At 56.6% G+C, this 19,351-nt stretch overlaps 1 protein-coding gene across 3 annotated transcripts; it reads left to right on the forward strand.

The window, feature by feature from the left end:
* The first annotated feature begins 12,085 nt into the window (after positions 1-12,085).
* Positions 12,086-17,937, forward strand: TMEM106C (transmembrane protein 106C). Of its 3 annotated transcripts, none has more exons than XM_054051494.1 (8): positions 12,086-12,210; positions 12,801-13,062; positions 13,193-13,256; positions 13,769-13,928; positions 14,037-14,177; positions 15,013-15,062; positions 15,350-15,403; positions 16,194-17,530. In XM_054051494.1, the coding sequence occupies exons 1-8, from the start codon at positions 12,133-12,135 to the stop codon at positions 16,315-16,317; spliced, it is 933 nt and encodes a 310-aa protein (XP_053907469.1). In that variant the 5' UTR covers positions 12,086-12,132; the 3' UTR covers positions 16,318-17,530. The 3 variants fall into 3 exon arrangements, with proteins under 3 accessions (XP_053907469.1, XP_053907470.1, XP_053907468.1); XM_054051495.1 differs by having other exon boundaries at positions 12,090-12,210; positions 12,796-13,062; positions 13,769-13,883; positions 16,194-17,937; XM_054051493.1 differs by having other exon boundaries at positions 12,090-12,210; positions 12,796-13,062; positions 16,194-17,573.
* Positions 17,938-19,351: the final 1,414 nt, after the last annotated feature.

A 19,351-nucleotide genomic window follows, 5' to 3' on the forward strand; every position in this document is an offset into this window, starting at 1 on the left:
TTGGATGGGGCTTTGGAGCCCCTGATCCAGCGGGAGATGTCCCTGCCCATGGCAGGGGTGGGACTGGATGGGCTTTGAGATCCCTTCCAACCCAAACCATTCCAGGATTCTATGATCCAGCACCAACACTGCTTCCACCAAAAACTCGTGGGAGCTGGGAGCACACGCAGGACTTCTAAGACGAGAATCACTCCCCATTGACTCACCAACCAGAAAAAAAGAAAGAAAAATGACAGCTCAGAAGTCACGGCAGCGGGTCCCGACACCTCGGGCAACCAGCGTGTATTCCTGGCAGTGAGGAAACCACATTGAGATAGAGAGATAAAGATTCCAGGTATTGTTTTTCATCACTTTTACACCCCTTTTGCATTTATTAGTAGCCAAGAGTCACTTGCATGTGTGATTTGCACCGATACTGCCGTTAAACCCCACAGATAAGGGAACTGCAATCGAATCGCAGCCGAGTCAGCACGAACGAAGGTGGAAGAAGGTGAGAGTAGCGTCCTGCCACCTCGGCCCTGCGGCCAACGTCCCCACGAGGTCTCTACGTGCAGGAGGAGACCTGGTCCCCAACCACCACAACTGCTCCCTCGGGCCACTGCCAGCGTTTTAAAGCCCTTAAGAGCCTCTCATCTCTCTTATCTGCCTGGACTTTTGCTCCCCTTGTCATTTATGTTCCTCACGCCCTTCCCTCTCCCAACCCCAGGGGCACAAGCCGTCCTCGGGGGGCGTTGGCCGAGCACCAGCACACGGGTTTTGATTCAAACAAAGCTACTTTCCACGTTTAGAAAGGAATCGTTCAACTGGAAGCGACGTACAAGGATCACTTGGGCCAACTCCACCTTGACATGGTTCTTCACTCGCCCTCCTCACAGCAGGGCAAAACACTCTTGAGCTGTTTGTGTTCAGTTTTGAATATAATCATGGAATCATTAAGGTTGGAAAAGCCTTCCAAGCCCATCCAGTCCAACCATCAGCCCAACCCCACTGTGACCGGACCACGTCCCCAAGTGCCACGGGCACATGGTTTGTGAAGCCCTCCAGGGATGGGGACTCCACCACCACCCTGGGCGGCCGCTGCCAGGGCCTGAGAACCCTTTCCGTGAAGGAATTGTTCCTAATATCCAATCTAAACCTCCCCTGGCACAATTTGAGGCCATTTCCTCTTGTCCTATCCCTTGTTCCTTGGGAACAGAACCCAACACCACGTGGCTCCAACCTCCTTTCTGGGACCTGCAGAGAGCGATGAGGTCTCCTCTCAGCCTCCTCTTCTCCAGGTTAAATCCCAGGTCCCTCAGCCTCTCCCAGGCCCCCTGTTCTCCAGCCCCTTCTGCAGCTCCGTTCCCTTCTCCGGACGCGCTCCAACCCCTTGAGGTCTTTCTTGGAGTGAGGGACCCAAAACTGAACCAGGATTCGAGGTGTGGCCTCATTGCACGAGTCCAGGGGGACGATCCCTTCCCTGCTCCTGTGGCCACCGCAGGGCTGATCCAAGCCAGGATGGTTTCTACAGTCGCTGCTTTCCCACTTGGCTGTCACCCCTGAGGTCAACATCTCTGTCTTTAAGAAGCATTTGCATTTCTCTCATTTTGAGGTTATATTTTAATCCCCATCCTTGCAAAACTGCTCTAAAGCAACACCACGGCCTCAGCCCACGCCAAGGGGTTGCAGATACGAGGGGGCACCCGTGCAAGGGGATGGGCACCCCGTGTCCACCCGGAATGGAGAGCCACGAACCTGCAGCGCAGAAACCACCACCTCTAAGTCTCTTGAAATACGTGTGAGGGGGAATCATAGACTGATTTTGGTTGGAAGGGACCTCAAAGCCCATCCAGTCCCACCCCTGCCATGGGCAGGGACACCTCCCACTGGATCAGGGGCTCCAAGCCCCATCCAACCTGGCCTGGAACCCCTCCAGGGATGGGGCAGAAACCACTGCTCTGGGCAAAATCCTCACAATGAAGATTTTCTCCCTAAGATCTCATCTCAATCACCTCTCTTTCAGCCTAAAACCGTTCCCCCTCGTCCTCTCTCTGCCCTCCCTGATCCAGAGCCCCTCTCCAGCTTTCCTGGAGCCCCTTTCAGTCCTGGAAGCTGCTCTAAGGTCTTCTGCAGAGCACAAACCCCACCAACGCACACCAGATGCCGGTTGTCTGCCCTTCGCGGGCTGCGTGACGGCTGTCGCAACAACTTTCCCCCGACGCCCATAAAGAACTACGGTAGTTTTGTTCCCCCCCCCCTCCCACCCCATCTTTCTGCCTGGGCGATCACGGTGAGCATGAGCCATTCTGCACGAGTTGTGCAAGCCCCGAATCGCTTCGCTGGCACCTCTTACCCAAGAGAGACAACCAGGAGGAACCACCCCCTCGTAGCTACGGTCGGTCGGCAGCCGCGGAGCCGCCGGGACAGACGCTGTCTGGATCCCAGGTTCCCAGTTCCACCAGCTGCTGGGAGAAACTGGGACTGGGCTGCTACATCCAGCTCTAGGAGAGGATGGGACAATACCCGGCACCCAACCACATCGCTGCCAACGTGATCGCACGATTTCGATGCCACCTGCATTTATTCGCTTGCCACCTGCGTCACCCTCAAATACAGACGGGCACAGCGTAAAACCCACCGCCCACGAGACTCCTCCAAAGCAGGACACCCCAGACACCCCTTTCCACAGCAGGGGGACGGAGCTCCTCCCACGCAACGTGGCTTTAGGAAAGTCCCTTCCAGCAGCGTTCGAGGTCCATCCACAAAACAGCCTTCCCTTGGGCTGCAGGAGCAGAAAGGCGATAAATAAGCAGCTGAGCAGCGTTGCCCTCGTTTGTGGCCCCAGAATGGGGCTGAGGCAGCTCATAGAAGAGGGGCAGGACCTCACCCCGCATCCTCATCCTCTCCTCAAACATCTCAGCACAAGCAGAGCTTCGCCCCAGTTTGACCATCAGCTTCTGTTCATACCGGAGTGTTTGAGTCGAGCGGAGAGGATGGGGATGAGCGGCTGGAGTGCCGAGGGAGGTCCCGTCCCCCTTGCACAAACCACCTCGGTGCCATTCTGGCTGCAAACGAGGGCAACGGTGCTCAACTACTTATTTATTCACCCCAGTTTGGCCAGCAGCTTCCCACCCGTCACCTTCCCACTTGGACATCGCATGGGAGAGCCAGACCTGCTGCCAAGAGCTTTGAACTCCTATTATTCCTCTCCCTTTCCCCTTCAAAAGCCCCGAAAGGTTTGGGCCAGGCTGCCTTTGCCTTGGCTGAGCAACGGCAGGTTAAAAAGGATTCCTGAGCACACCTCTAGCCACAGAGAACGTGAGCTGCTTCTGCCCAGTGAGCGATCCAGCGGGAAAAGCAGCTGGATCATCCACTTAATTTTGTCTTAAGGACATCGGGATTTGGGAAACAAACACCTACTGAAAAACTACCTGACCCGCAGCAAGTTCTTGCCTGATGAAAAACTGATTTTTGCGCCTTTGTTATGCAAAACCCGGTGGCAAGGCGTTACACCCGAGGTGTTTCCAGCCAAGCGGAATCTCGGGCAGACATCTGCCAACGCCTCCTGTGCCTGAGCCGCCCTTCTGCCTCCTCTTCCTCCCTCCTTTGGGAGCATGATGCCAGAGGGACGGCTGTCCATGCCGTGCAAGCTCTCCTTCCTTCTTCGGGGCACACAAATACAAGAGGGATGGTTGTCTACTGCATGCAAACTCTTCCTCCTCGGGGTCTGTGATGCTGGAGGGACAGGCGCCCACTCCACGCAACGATTCCTTTCCTCCTCAGGGTGCGCAGTGTCCGAGGGACTAAGCCAGAGGGACTTCCACCCCACGCAACCTCTCGCTCCCTCCTTGGGCTGCACAATGTCAGAGGGGTGGTTGTCCGCTCCACGCAACCTCTTCCTCCTTGGGGTACGTGACGTTGGATGGATGGTTGTGCACCTCATGCAATCTGTTCCTCCTCAGGGTACGCGAGGCTGGAGGGATGGTTGCCCACTCCATGCAACCTCTTCTCCCTCCTTGGGGTGCACAACGCTGGGGGGACAGCTGTCCGCTCCATGCAACCTCTCCCTCCCTCCTTAGGGTATGTGATGCTGGAAGGATGGTTGTCCACTCCGGGCAACCTCTTCCTCTCTCCTCGGGGTGTGCAATGTCTGAAGGATGGTTGTCCATGCCGTGCAACCTCTTCCTCCCTCCTTGGGATTCACGATGCCAAAGGGACAGATGTCCACTCCATACAACCTGTTCCTCCCTGCTTGTAGGATTCAATGCCAGAGGGACGCCTGTCCATCCCATCCAACACCAACACGCGACTCCTGGAGCCACCCAGCCTCAGCCAGGCAGAGGTTTTCAGTTCTCCCTCCCAATTCAAACCATTTTCACAACGGGAACAGCCGACAGCCCCAACTCGAGCTGCTTTGCTTTGGTTTTACCCATCTGCTTCGGAGAAGGAAGAAGAGGTTTTATTCAAACGAGTAATTACAGCCCTGACTTCCTCCCCAAAAGACGGATCCGAGGTCCCCACCGGACACGCGGAGCGCTGACCCAAAGCAGCCCAACTCGCTCTTTCTCCCCGGCAGACCCAGAAGAAGCAGGGATAGGGTCCACCAAGCAGAGCGGGACACCGAGCAGATGACTTTCTCCCTTTAGAAGACAACCAGGACGTTGCCCTGAGATGGTTGGTGCTCCTTTACCCGAGGAGGAAGATGAGTCACTGCCCGGCTCGTGTGGGAGGAGAGCACGCCACGGCGTGGACTCAGGGCTGGCTTCTCAGGAAAAACCAACTTCTGGGGAAAACCAGCTGCTGGAGACACTTTTCACACCGAAGGCTCCAGCCCCAAGTTCAGATAAGGAGGGGGAAGAAGAGGAAGGAGCAGCTCATCCCAGAGAAGGGGCACTTCTACCTCTACTCCAGCCCATTGCAACCTCCTGGGTGCTCAGTTCTGGTCCAGGGGTGCTCAGTTTGGTCTGGAGAAAAAGACACCCCCACACCCCCCCCCCCCCCCATTCCAAAGGGAGCAGCTGCACGGAGATCTCCGGTACCTTGGTTTGCTTTGCCTTGGGAATCTCGATCCTGGCAGTCACATCCAACGCAGGCAACGGATGGCTCCAAGGTGGCCAAAAAGTCACTGGGGGATCAAAAATGAGCGGAATTAGGGGTGTGCTGTGCTTTCAGCCCAGTACTGGGATCTGCCCCCCCCCACCCTTCCCCCTTCAGGGAAACACTTCGCTGGGAGGTGAAGTTGAAGATGCATTTTGAAACTAAAGATGAATTGAAGTCAGAGACCAATCTGGTGATAAGAACCCCCCAAAGCACCCCAACAGCACGCAGGGAATTCCCAGCTTCAGGGTCCGGGGAGGGGTCTTCCCAAGGTGAGGGCTGGAGGGTGAAGCTCAGGAAGGGGCTGCAGAGAGGGGGGGAAAAAAGGGGGTTCACCCCAACAAGGGGTACACAACTGGGTCCAGTTTCTCCCTATTGAGAATCACCATCCAGACCAGAAAGGGTTAAGTCAGCCGGAATGGGGGGGAAGCACCCCCAAACACTGTCACATTCACTCCTCCAGCTCCAAGCTGAACCCTCAGCCCAGTAAAGGGGGTCCACACCTGAGACTGGGCAGCACTGGGGGGACCCCCTGATTCTCTCCCTCCCCCTAAATCAGGGGTCACCCCACAATTCATAGGGAGGCTGGGAGGAAGCAGGACCCCCCCCAGCCCTAAGGGGACCCCAAGGCCACCCTCCTCGACCCTAAGGGGACCCCAAGACTACACCCCTCGACCCTAAGGGGACCCCAGTTTTGGCAGAAGGAGCCCTAAACAGACTCAAGAGCCTCAGCTGAGTGGAGACAGAGTGCCGGGGGGGTCCACACAGGGGCCCTAACTGGGAGGGGGGGTAAACACACTTAGGACCCCCAAACCAGGATGGGGAACCCAGCGAACCCAAGCCACAGGGCACCGGGGGAACCCCAAGACCCACAGAGGACCCCAAAAGGGAGGGGGAACCCAGTGCTCCCCCCAGCCCCCCCCCCAAGCCAGCAGAGGAGGCAGAGGGCGACCCCCTCCTGTGCCCCTCCAGCCATGGGGGGCTCTGGTGTCACCCCCTCCATGTCCCCCGGTCCTTGGGGGCAACGGGAGGGACCCCCTCCTAGTGACACCCCCATCTCCATATGGACACAGGGAGGGACACCCCAGTGACAGCCCCGGTGTCGCTCACTCTGTGGAGAGACCGGGAGTGACACCCCCCCACCCCCCGTATAGCAACACCTCCCACAGTGACACTGGGAGGGACCCCCCCATAGTGACAACGCCCCCCCGGTGTTCCTTGGTCCGTGGGGGCACCGGGAGGGACCCCCTCCATGGGGACACCCCCCGCTCCATAGGGAGGGACACCCCCACTAACACCCCCAGCGCCCCTCGGTCCGTGGGGACACCGGGAGGGACCTCCTGCCCGGTGAAACACCCCCCCCCCCCCCCCGGTGTCCCTTGGTCTGTGGGGGCCACCGGGAGTGACCCCCACGGTGACACCGCCCCCCCATTCCCCCTGCTCTGTGGGGGCACCGGGAGGGCCCCCCCATGGTCACACTCCCGTGTTTCCCGGTCAGCGAGACTCTCCCCACACCGCCTCCCGCCCCGGCGGGCACCGGAGCCGCGACACCGCTCCCCCCGAGCCGCAGCGGACACCGGCGGGAGTTCTGCCCTGAGAACCAGCGTCCTCGGCCCCGGTACCTGCGCTCCCGGCGCTGCCGCCCCCTCCCTCGCTTTTTTGCCACCCCCCCCACCCCGGTGCCGCCTTTTGACGGGAACCGGCGGACTCCAAGCCCCGCCCCTCAGTAAGCCACGCCCCCTTTTGGACCTCGCCCTTCCCTTCTCCGCCAATCAGCGCGCGGTCACGCCCCCTAGTGGGGAACCCCGCGCTGGCCCCGCCTCCCAGTACCATATAAGGTGCTCGTCGCGCCAAGCCCCGCCCATTGTGGGCGTGGTCCGAGCTGGCGGGAGCTCGCACGTGGCTGCGTGGCCCGCGGGGCTCCCCGGGGGCTGCCCGGCTTGGGGGGACCCCCCCGCCGCCAAACCCGCTGCCCGGCGCCGTTCTCGCCTCTCGGCGCTGCGGCTCGGGGGGGGCCTCGTGGCTCCGGTGCGGGGTCCACTGGGGCGTGGGGGGCGGGGGAAAAGTCCCGGTGACCGGGGAATACCGTGATGTCGCTGCGGGGGGGGTCCCTCCTGGTGTCCCCACGGAGCAGAGGGTACCCATCGCAGGGGGGCTGTGTGACCCCTGGTACCCACCCAGACAGGGGGACCTGGGGAGTGCCCACTGGGGATGTGGCCATGGGGATAGCACCCATGGATAGTGTCTACTGGAGCGAGGGGTTACTTCTGATGCCCCACAGACCGGGGGGACCCACTGCGGGGGTGGGGGGTGGCCCCCAGACAGGGGGACATAGGGAGAGCCCCCCGGGGGGGTTTGTTGTGGGGAAAGGCCCAGTGCCCCAACAGACTGGGGGGGGTGCCCATGGGGGGAGGTGACTCCCGGGGGCCTCATGGATGGGGACACGTGGGTGTGGGTGGACACCAGTGCCACTCTTGGGTGGGGGGTGCACGGGCATGGCTCACTTTCTGCTGTCTTCTCTGCTGCTTGGAGGGTTCTAGTGGGTATGTGGGGTGCACTGGGGTGCCCCTGCTTTGGGGGCCCCGTGTGTATTGAGGCTCCTCTGTGCCCTGTGTGCTCCATAGTTTGGAGTCCTACATGGGCACGGGGCTCCTTGTGTTCCCCATTCTGCTTTGGGGATCCTATGTGTGTTTGCCCTCCCCATGTGCGACCCCCCCTGACACCCTTTGTCTCCCCTCAGCTCGGGGCTCTCAGGGCTCTTCTGGACTTCCCCTGTCAAAACTGGGGTCCCCAAACCCTGGAAACCCTTCTGCTCCCATGGCTTGTGCAGAGCCCTGTGCTCTGCCGGGGGCTTCACAGATCCCTCGGGGGGGAGCACTGCCTGGCACTTTTGGGGGCACAACCCCTCCAGAAAGCCCAGTGGGCTCAGGCATCTTACCCAGTTCCTCCTGGCCTGTAGGTAGTCCCTTACTGGGACAAGACAACCAGAACCAGTACAACAGTGCCCCCCCCAGCACTCCTGGGCAAACTGTCTCTCTGTAGCACATTTGAGGGCCCTCAGCACGTTTCACCTTCGTTCTGGTGTCCCCTGGAAGTCCAGGGGTTGCAGAGCTCTGTCCTCAGAGCTGACAGTCACTCAGAGGCTGCTTCTCTCCCAGATTTCTCAGTCGCAAGAGACCACGTCCTGGGATCGCTCACCCCTCTCCTCACCCAGTGAGCAAACTCCACCGGCTTACGGGTTTGAGCTGAAAGAGGGGAGATTGAGAGGAGATCGTAGGGAGAAATTCTTCATTTTTGAGGATTTTGCCCAGGCTGCCCAGAGCAGTGGTGGCCGCCCCATCCCTGGAGGGGTTCCAGGCCAGGTTGGATGGGGCTTTGGAGCCCCTGATCCAGCGGGAGGTGTCCCTGCCCATGGCAGGGGTGGGACTGGATGGGCTTTGGGATCCCTTCCAACCCAACCCATCTCCTGGTTCCATGATTCTCACTTGCTGTCAACCAGAACCCTCAGATCTCATCCCTGGAGGGGTTCCAGGCCAGGTTGGATGGGGCTTTGGAGCCCCTGATCCAGTGGCAGGTGTCCCTGCCCATCGCAGGGGTGGAACTGGATGGGCTTTGAGGTCCCTTCCAACCCAAACCATTCCAGGATCACTGGTCCATATGAGATAAGGAGCCCCTCCCCAGCCCCAATGCAACCACCCAGGTCACAATGAGCGACCTCAGCCACCCAAATCCCATTACTGGGGACATGAGCCAAGCCTGGAGCGCGGAGGCTTTGGGCAGTTTGGGCGATGTCGCAGCCCCATCCTGAAGCTGTTCCACTGCTCGGCCACGTTACCCCTCCCAAGTCTGAAAAACTTAGGATATTTGGCAGTTTCTCGTGTTCCATCCTCAAAAGAAAAGCAGCTGAGATGCCGCCACCAGCAACAAAAGCAGCAAGAAGTGCTTTGACAGGCGTGACGCTCCCAGGGTTTATTAAGTGTCCCCTAAACCCAAAATCCCCGGAGAAAATGAGCCCTCGTCGCAAGCAGACGGCAATCACCGCCCCTCAGGCGCAGTCATCGAGTTCATCAGCTCCAATTTGCGTGGGGAAAGCGTTTTGCTAACCCTTTTCAAATGGATTTAATGAGCCCCAACGAGAGAAAACAGCGTCTGGGAAGAAATGGGAGTTCATTAGAGACAATATAGCGGCGCAGAACTTCTTCAGGAGGGTTGGGAACGGGTTGTTGACAGGGATGGGGCAGAAGGACTCGGCTTTGCCGGGCTGGAGAACTGCGCTCGTGGAAACCCCATGAGGTTCAACCAGGTGGAGCGTGGACCTGCACCTTGGTCAAAGCAACCCGTGGTGTTGATAGAGGCTGGGGGCGAGGAGATGGAGAGCTGGGACTGTCAGCCGGCGGCGTCACGCTCTTCCAGCCTGGGAAAAGGGGTCCCTCATCTCCACGGGGCTGGGGAACGGCAGAGCTGGAGGAAGAGGATGCTGCTTCAGCAGAGGGGTGGGTTGTTGAGGAATGGAAGCTCTCCTTGGCCATGGGCACAGCTTCGTCCCCTCCCAGGATAACCCTGACGGACACACGGACAAGGGAAAAGAAAGTACAGACACAACTGGGCTGGAAACCACTCGGCAGCCGCCGGCTTCACCTTATTGGCGTGACTCACGCTTGCTCCATCCCCAGGGAGGGAAGAGTTCCGGGGAAGTGATGCAAAATCCTGCCAGCTCGGCGATGTGCCCCTTGGGGTGCGGCTTGTTCCCTCCTTTTTCCCTTATCCCTGTTGGCTTTGAGGGGAAAAAATGGATTTAAAATGGGATGAAAAGGGATTAAGCAACAAAGGGAGATGCAACAAAAGGGGTCCAGAGAGGCTCCTGCGGGGATTTGCACGGGTGGCTTTAGTGGGACCACAAGGTGAGGGAGGGGATTCTGCCCCTCTGCTCCGGTGAGACCGAACCTGGAGTCCTGGGTCCAGTTCTGGAGTCCTCAGCACAGGGAGAACACGGGGCTGTTGGAGCGAGTCCAGAGGCGGCCACGGAGATGATCCGAGGGCTGGAGAACCTCCTGCAGGAGGCCAGGCTGAGAGGGTTGGGATCGGTCAGCCTGGAGAAGAGAAGGCTCCGGGGAGACCTTCATGGGGAGACGTCCCTGCCCATGGCAGGGCTGGAACTGGATGGGCTTTGAGGTCCCTTCCAACTCAAACCATTGTACGATTCTTGCCCCTCCCACTCTGGGGATTCTCTGTTGTCTAGTATAGGGTTGAGCTCACTGTGGAGCTGGTCTCTGGGGGGCTCAAGGTGGGTTTTCTCCTCCTTGTCCCCCCTCAATGTGCTGTTTGCAGCTTCTGTCTATGCAGATGTCCGTCCATCCATCCATCCATCCATCCATCCATCCATCCATCCCTCCCTCCCTCCCTCCCTCCCTCCCAGGGATGCACCCAGCACCTCCCTCCGCTGTGCACCCCCCATCTCAGTGGGCAACAGGAGCCGCACAGCCCACAACAGGCAATTAGGAGGTGGCAATTAGCAGATGGAGGGGAGAAAGGCGAGCTGGAAAGCCTCCCCTCTCCCTGGCATTTTGCTCCTGGGAAGGAGAGAAGAAATGATCCATAAAGTTTCCATCGGCCACGCACAGGAGAGCGGCTCCTACAGCCGCGGAGGCGGCACCGTTGAATTTTGCCATCAAGTTGATTTGGATGGGTTGGACGATGATGAGGGGAAGAAATTCAGTTTTCCACGCTCTCTTACGTTTATTGCAGTGGGGGGGGGAAAAAACCAAATCGAGTGAATTTATTTAAGAAATGGTGGCCCAAAAGGGGCATTTTTTTGCTCGCTCCCATCCTGGAGCCATTGGAGCTGGGAGGAAAGGAATGGTTGGGCTTTTGAGTCCCTGAAATATAGAGGTTTAGGGGCACCCACGCTGGAGGCGATGCTGGGGTGATCCAGCTGCCGTTCTGGGGTCCTGGAGCTGGAAAAGTGGGAAAAAATAAGGAATAAAACCACCTTGAGAGTTAGGATAAGGGAGAAGGAAGGAGAGGGAGCAGATTGGGTGCTGCTGTCACAAGGGCAGCGACCTGCAGGGCGGCTTTGGGGGAACTGGGAGGAACTGGGAGGAACTGGGCTTCATCCCAGGGTGCAGAGCTCGGGGTCGGGGTGCTGAGGAGGCGAAGGGTGGCACGTGCTGGGCTCACACGGCCTCACACGTTTTGCACGAGGACAGCCGGGCTTGCACAAGCCCTCATGGCCTTGCACACGAGCATGCACAGCTTCACACAAGCTCCAATGGCTTTGCACAAGCAGTCACAGCCCTGTGCAAGCTTGCACGAGCATGCACCAGCCCCACACAAGTCCCAACGGCTTTGCACGAGCACTCACAGCCTTGTGTAAGCTTGCACGAGCATGCACCAGCCTCACACAAGTCCCAACGGCTTTGCACGAGCACTCACAGCCTTGTGTAAGCTTGCACGAGCATGCACCAGCCCCACACAAGTCCCAACGGCTTTGCACGAGCACTCACAGCCTTGTGTAAGCTTGCACGAGCATGCACCAGCCTCACACACACCGCCGCGGCTCTCCACAAGCCCTCACAGCCTCGCACTGCGCATGCGCACAGTGGGCCCCCCCGTAGCCTGCGAGGGTTCCTGCGCATGCGCACATAGCTACACCCGCCCCTCTCCGCCCACCGGCTGACCCCGCCCGGAGTGCCTCCCGCGCATGCGTACAGCCGGTAGCGCCCCTCAATCACTACAAAGGGGCGGGGTCTTGGGCACCGCCCCGCTGCCGCCCTAAGCATGCGCAGTGAATGAAAGCCGCGTCTGGGCGTGGCGTGACGTCCCGATGGAGGGTGTGTACAAAACCCCGTCTATTTCCCTTTAGGGCGGGGGGGATGCCACAATGACGTAGGGGGCGTGGTCTTTTTTGCTGGGGGCGTGGTCTATGCTGGAGGCGTAATTCATGATGGGGCGTGGTCTCCGCTAGGGGGCGCGGTCTCCGCGAAGGGGCGTGGCCTTATAATGTAATTGATTGACGGGGCGCGGCCTAAGCGAGGGGCATGGTCACGCCCCCTTTGCATGCTCTGCGCATGCGCTGGCGCCGTTGTTATAGAGACGGGGGCTGCGTTGTGGGGGGATCAGAGGGGCTGCGGCGGGGTGAGGGATATGCTGGGCCCTGAGGCGGGGGGAAGGGTCCTGAGGCGAGGGAAGGGTCCTGGGGGGTGAGAAGGGTCCTGGAGGGGGGGGGGGGGGGGGAAAGGCCCTGAGGGAGAGAGGAGGGAGATGGAGGAGGGAAGGCCCTGAGGGAGGCAGAAGGCCCGGAGGGAGGGGGGGTGGGGTGGAGTGAAGGCCCTGAGGGAGGCAGAAGGCCCGGAGGGAGGGAGGGAGGGAGGGAGGGAGGGAGGGAGGGGGGGGGGGGTGAAGGCCCTGAGGGAGCAGGCAGAAGGCCCTGAGGGAGGGAGGGGGGGTGGGGGGGTGAAGGCCCTGAGGGAGGGGAGGGTGGGGGGGTGAAGGCCCTGAGGGAGGGGAGGGTGGTGGAGGGGGGGAGGGCCCTGAGGGAGAGAGGGAGGGAGGGGTCCCTGAGCAGGGTGTCTCCTGCTGTGAGGTCCTGGGGAGTCACCCCTGTGGGAAGAGGCTCTTTTTGGTAGGTGTTGCCCCTCCCGGGAGGGACCGTTTCTCCCAAGGGTGGTTGTCTCAGGGAAAAGTCATTCCCTTCCCCTCAGGATTTCCTTGTTTGTCCAGCACAGGCTGAAATCCCTCGTACTGACCAGGACCGCTCTTGCCGTCCCTGCCATAAGCTCTGCACCTTTCCTGCTGCCATGGGTTCTGTGCTTTCCCCCTCCATTAAAACCCCTACCTCCAGGCAGAGGATGAAGGCTGAGGATGACGATGAGTTATTCACTAGCCCAAACCGTGTGGAAGACATCGCCAAGTTTCCATATGTTGAATTCACGGGGCAGGACAGCATCACCTGCCCCACTTGCCAAGGCACCGGCTGCATTCCCACAGGTGACTAAATACAACATGCAAACGTTGCTCGTTTACATGTGCATCATTGTGTGCTATCATAGAATTCTGTGCTTCCGTACAAGGTCACATGTGTAAACGAGTTGGCGAACATGTTTGTTTTGTTTCCCAGAGCAGGTAAATGAGTTGGTGGCTCTGATACCCTATAGCGACCAACGGCTTCGCCCACAGAGAACGTAAGTGTTGCAGCGAGAGTCATCGCGTTTTGCAAACAGGGCTCTTTTGTCATTTACAGTTTCACCTGGCCTGCAGTCTCTCCTTCATCTTGTGTGTGTTTTCATCCAAATACGCCAACAAATACAATTTGAAGTCTAAATTTAAATGCTTCCTGTGAAATCCCACTGTGGGGCGAGTGTGGAAACAAAGATCCTACTCACACGCTTCATCCCTGCACTCTTTACTGAAGCTTTTAGACGGCAACTGCCTTGCCAACAGCACAAATACTGGATTGGGAAAACACTCTGGGGGCAAAAATGATTCTTTAGTTACTCATTACTGAAAAAGAAACGGTTTAAAGGTGACGGTTTTGAGGAATTTCAGTTATTGAAACTTAGAGCAGTGCTTTTGTGCCTCTTCTAGGGAAGAACAAGCACGTGCTGTTTGCTGCCTGGGTTGGGTTTTGGCTACAGGGTCTCTTGCAGCTGCAGTGTTGGGGCGGAGGGGGTGACCCTTTGCCTGCCTCTTCCAGGAAACTCTACGTCCTGCTGTCTGTACTGCTCTGCCTCCTGGTATCGGGGCTAGTGATTTTCTTCCTGTTCCCGCACTCTGTTGTGGTAGAAGATGATGGAATTAAAGTGGTCCAGGTTTGGTTCGACAAGAAGAACTCCATTGTCGTTCTTGCCATCACGGTAAAGTTATATATATATGTGTGTGTGCGTGTTCCTGAGGGGGAAATAATCTGCACTGAGCTGCCAGGAAGGTCGCTGCCACTCACAGCTCTTCTTTTTTCCATCCAGGCCATGTTACGGATAAGGAATTCCAACTTCTACTCGGTGGCAGTGCCCAGCCTGACGAGCCAGGTGCAGTACATGAACACCGTGGTGGGCACCCAGCAGATCACCAACATCTCCAGCATCCAGCCGCTGAGCGACAAACTGGTATGTGTCTGCCTTTGTGTTTAGAACGTAACCATCACCAAATTGAGCACGGAACCTGTGTGCTTCTGTGAGTTACCTTGAGGGTCTGTCCATACCATAAAGCTTTGCTTGGCAAAGCAGTCTGACCTCAGTGCTGAGAGACATCATGGAGACGGTCATCTTGAGTGCTAACACGCAGCACACATGAGACAACCAGGTGATCAGGCCCAGTCAACAGGGGTTATGAAAGGCAGATCCTGTCAAACTAACCTGATCTCCTTCTATGATAAGGTCACCGGCTTAATGGACAAGGTAAAGGCTGTAGATATAGTGTACCTGAACAAGGTAAGGACTGTAGATATGGTGTACCTGGACTTTAGTAGCGCCTTTGACACTGTTACTCACAGTATTCTGCTTGAGAAACTGGCTGCCATTGGCCTGGACAGACGAACCCTCTGCTGGATAAAAAACTGACTGGATTCTGGGCCCAAAGAGCAGTGGGGAATGGAGTTCATTCCAGTTGGATGCTGGTCCCAAGCGGTGCCCCCAGGGCTCAGCGTTGGATCCGGTTCTTTTCAATGTCTTTATCCATGATCTGGATGAAAGGATCGAGTGCTCCCTCAGTCAGTTTGTGGATGACTCTAAACTGGGTGGGAGTGTTGAGCTACTGGAGGGCAGAGAGGCTCTGCAGAGGGATCAGGACAGGCTGGATCCATGGGCTGAGACCGGTGGGATGATTCTAAGCTTTACACATGGCACCTGAAAGGCAGCGGAAGGTAGGAAAGACTCTGAAAGGGATGGATTTAAGCGAGTGCTTAAGCTGCATGCAAAAGTCCTTTTCTTTTCTCTTTTACAGGTGAATTTCACTGTGAAGGCAGAGCTGGGTGGACCTTTCTCCTACGTGTAGTAAGGATACACTGTTCTCTGTGTGGAGCTGCGGAGAGGGCACATTTAAACTGCTTTAATTAGAATTAGCTCTGGAAATGACCGAATTCCTGCTCACTCCTTGGAAAGTCACTGTTTGCTAGAAATGACTTGAGAGGCGGCTTTGTTGGGATGTTGTGACGGGGGTTCTGGACCATGTCTTGAGTTAACACCAAAGGGGAAGTATCATCAGAAGATGCCAAGAAACACAGTCTCTGCAACCCCGTGTAGCTCATGCTGACCTATTTCTGTGTTTTGGTCTCTTCCAGTCTCTTCTGCACATTTCCCAAGGTGAAGGTACACAACATCGTCATCTTCATGAGGTAGGTGGTGCTCAGAAGGGAGATGCTGCTGCAGCAAAGCTGGGGACACAAGGAAGGTCCCACCTGACACCCAGCCTGGTTCATTGTGTCAGGTTTTAGTCCAGGCCAGTTCACACAGTTGGATGAAATATAGGAAAGAGCAGAGAAGGCACCAGATTGCTGCAGGGTGCTGTGCTCCTGGGCTGCGATTGCCAGCTCTACATGTCCCTGCCTGCTGCAGTGAGTGATTGCAGAATCCTGGAATGGTTTGGGTAGGAAGGGACCTCAAAGCCCATCCAGTCCCACCCCTGCCATGGGCAGGGACACCTCCCACTGGATCAGGGGCTCCAAGCCCCATCCAACCTGGCCTGGAACCCCTCCAGGGATGGGGCAGCCCCCACTGCTCTGGGCAACCTGGGCCAGGGCCTCCCTGCCCTGACAGGAAAACATTTCTTCTTAAGATCTAACCTAAATCTTCCCTCCTTCAGCTCAAAACTGTTCCCCCTCATCCTGTCCCTGCAGTCCCTGATCGAGAGCCCCTCCCCAGCTTTCCTGGAGCCTTCTCCAGGCTGAACAACCCCAACTCTCCCAGCCTGTCTTCATACAGGAGGTGCTGCAGCCCTTGGATCACCCTCATGGCCTCCTCTGGCTCCTTGTCCTTCCCGTGCTGAGGGTTCTACTGAGCAAAAATCTGAGTTTCCGAGGGGGAAGAGGCGTGATGTGATGAAAGCAAAACCTGCTAGTGTTTTCGTTTTGATAGAGTTGCTGTTGCTTGTCCCGTTCCCCACTAAAGTGCTCTCTTCCCTCCCAGGACATCGGTGAAGCTCTCATACATTGGCCACGTGACACAGAGTGCATTGGAAACGTACCACTACATTGACTGCAGCACCAACTCCACGGCTGCAGTGGACCTGCTGCCATTCCCCTCGATGTGAGGCACAGCCCAAGTCAAGGGCAGGCCCTGACGTCCCTGCTGATGTTTTCCGTAGGTGGATGTGCCGATGGATTTCTGGAAGGGATCAAGAACTTTCAAATGGAGGCAAAGGGATTGTGAATGTCTTTGGGAGATGCTTGAGATCTCTGAGTCTCTCTTGTGCTTTTCCAGCTGCAACTGGGCCGCATTGCTGGCCTGCCCGTAAAACCCTCTTGGGTGTTGCTCGTGTGCAAGCATCCAGATCCCTTCCCAAAGCTGGGATCCTGCTGGGCCTGCATTCCTCTTTGGCTCCAGTGAATTGGCTTTTGGTAGGGAAACGAGACTTCCCAGCTTTGGGTCCAAAGATCCCAAGGGTTTTGAGTTGACTTGTGCAGCTGTTTTGAAGCTTAGCACTGTTGGGCCCTTTCAGGGTAAATTAATTTAGTTCTGTGTGATTAATTTATTCCGCCTTTGTTCAGTGGCAGCGTGTTGCTGTCTTGTTTCAAAGCAGGGCCTGCTAAAAAGGGATCGTTCTGGTGAGGAACGCATGGAGAAGGCTTTCTGTTCTGTGATTTGCACTAGAAGGAGGCAAAGGAATTGGAAACCTTCAAAAGACGTTTTCTCTGTGGTGCAGAGTTTATTTGCTGGCACTGAGGTCTCCTGCAGCAAACAGACACCAAAACGCTGCCGTCTTAATGAAAATGGCCTTGGTAAGCGCCATGACCTTCTTCCTCCTCCTCCCCACATTCCACAATCACGGAATCTCTGGGGTATGAAGCCAGGGACCTCGTAGCTCAGTGTTGCTTTGTACTTGTGCCTGCTGCGATCAAGTTAGACTCATTTAGGGGAGTTTGGGGTTCCCAAGGCTTATTTCCCAGGAACTGGCCCTTCCTGATGGATGGAGCACACTGTAAGCAAATAAATGTGAAGGCGCTGCCTGCTGCAGCTCTTGCTGTGAACCCGCACTGTTTTTCCCATGGAGGATTTAATTCTGCTCCTGCTCTTTGTAGTTTTTCTGGAATTTGAGGGCTCTGGCTGCCCTTATTCCCTCTCTGGCTCCTCCAGCTGCTGGTTCTGCACAAGAGTGCGGGTGGAAACGGAGCACCCTGCGAAGGAAACGAATTGGGGTGGCCTTCGGGGAAAGGAGACTTTGTTCTGTGCAAGTGGGAAATGTGACATAAACGCACATGGATGTTTCTAAGAAGGAGAATTCTGCTCAGCAGGGTTTTTAGACCTGAGCTTTACTCATTAAAGCAGAGTTGTGCGTTACTGTGTCCTGTGTTTAAGGAAAGGCTCTGGATTTCTTCTTGGGAAACTCAGCTTTATCCTGGAGTTCACACTCCAGGCTATGGCTGGTATCGTTTCATCTTTTGCCCATAAGCACCTGTTTTGCTGATAATTTGGGGGCCAAAAAACTCAACTGAAGGAGCAGCGGAGCTTCTCTGTTCCCATCTGGAGCAGTTGGGACTGCAGTCACTGACGCAGTGACTCTTGTGCTGTGCTTGCTGATTTCCGTCACGAGCTTCTCCTATGACTTGAAACCCCTCAGTTTATGATGAGTTGAGCTTTCTTTTTCTGAGGAAGATGAGGAAATAGCAAACTTTGTTCTTTCTCCTGAGCTCCAGCAGCTCAGGCCTGGCTGATTTCACTTCTTGTGGAGTGCCAGCCTCCTGCTTCCCCAACGTTGCTGTTATCCCACACCTTTCCTGCTTCGGGCGAGCTCTTAACTGTGGCCTGTGGCAGGGAGTTGCTTTTCCTGGGGTGGTTTTTGGGGTGCCTGCAGCAGGAACCCTGCTGCTTGGCTGAGCAGAACAGCTCTGCCCCGACTCCGCTGTGCAGCAGACAGAGCTCTGATCATTAGAGGTGCCCTCGGGGTCATGTGGTGAAGCATTTGGCCTTTCCAAGGGCGTCTTGTTTTCAAAATCCTTCCTAATCCCACAATCCTTTTTAATGAATTTCTCTTGCCAATGTTTTACAAAGATCCTGCGGAGGGGCAGCTCAGGTGGAGCGGTTGCTGCTGTGTCGCCAGTTGTGAGTGTTTAAAATTGAGATGAGGGCCCCAAAGTAGCGTTTTTTTTTTAAAAGGGTTTGAGTTGGTTTCTTTTATTCTTTTAAAGTCATCATTTCTCTTAATGAAAATCTGCAGTGCCGGCTCTGTGTGTGGAGGCGGAAAGCAGAGGTTTTAATGAAAGCACCATCATGAAACTCATAACAGGCAGCTGTTGGCTGGGGTTTTAGGTCCTGCATCTCGAATCCTGGGTTCAGTTTTGGGCCCCTCATTCCAAGAAAGACCTTGAGGAGCTGGAGCGCATCCCGAGAAGGGAACAGAGCTGGGGAAGGGGCTGGAGAACAGGGATCTGGGAGCATCTGAGGGACCTGGAGGGCTTTGGTGTGGAGAAGAGGAGGTTGAGGGGAGACCTCATTGCTCTCTGCAGCTCCTGGAAAGGAGGTTGGAGCGAGGTGGAGGTTGGTCTCTTCTCCCTGGCAGTCAGTGACAGGACAAAGGGAAATGGCCTCAAGATGCACCAGGGGAGATTTAGGTTGGACATCGGGAGGAATTTCTTTACAAAAAGGGTTGTCAAGCATTGGAAGAGGCTGCCCAGGGCGGTGGTTGAGTCCCCATCCCTGGAGGGTTACAAATGACAAGTAGATGTTGTACTTGTGGACATGGTCAAGTGGTGGACTTTGCAGGGCTGGATTGAGGGCTGGACTCGATGAGCTTAAAGGTCTTTTTCCAATCAAAACCATTCCAGGATTCTGGAAAGCCAAACGTGTTTCTACCTTTGTTGAGGGCCTTGGACACCTCCAGGGATGGGGCAGCCCCCACTGCTCTGGGCACCCTGGGCCAGGGCCTCCACACCTTCACAGAGAACATTTCTGCCTAAGATCTCATCTCAATCTCCCCTTTTTCAGCTCCAAACCATTCCCCTCGTCCCTATATCTCCCTCTTTCAATTCCAAACCGTTCCCCCTCGTCCTCTCCCTGCACTCCCTGATCACGAGCCGCTCCCCAGCTTCCCTCTAGGTCCTAAAGGAGCTTCAAAAAGCTTGAGAAGC

This window comes from Cuculus canorus, chromosome 29, assembly GCF_017976375.1.
Source record: "Cuculus canorus isolate bCucCan1 chromosome 29, bCucCan1.pri, whole genome shotgun sequence".
Taxonomy (NCBI): Eukaryota; Metazoa; Chordata; class Aves; order Cuculiformes; family Cuculidae; genus Cuculus; species Cuculus canorus.

What these genes read in the sequence shown, in the direction of transcription:
- TMEM106C (XM_054051493.1), top strand. Translation starts at nt 12,114, where the DNA reads ATGGTCACGCCCCCTTTGCATGCTCTGCGCATGCGCTGGCGCCGTTGT. An exon ending in TTGTCGTTCTTGCCATCACG is followed by an intron (nt 13,929 to 14,036) that starts GTAAAGTTATAT and finishes TTTTCCATCCAG; the next exon opens with GCCATGTTACGGATAAGGAA. An exon ending in AACATCGTCATCTTCATGAG is followed by an intron (nt 15,404 to 16,193) that starts GTAGGTGGTGCT and finishes CTTCCCTCCCAG; the next exon opens with GACATCGGTGAAGCTCTCAT.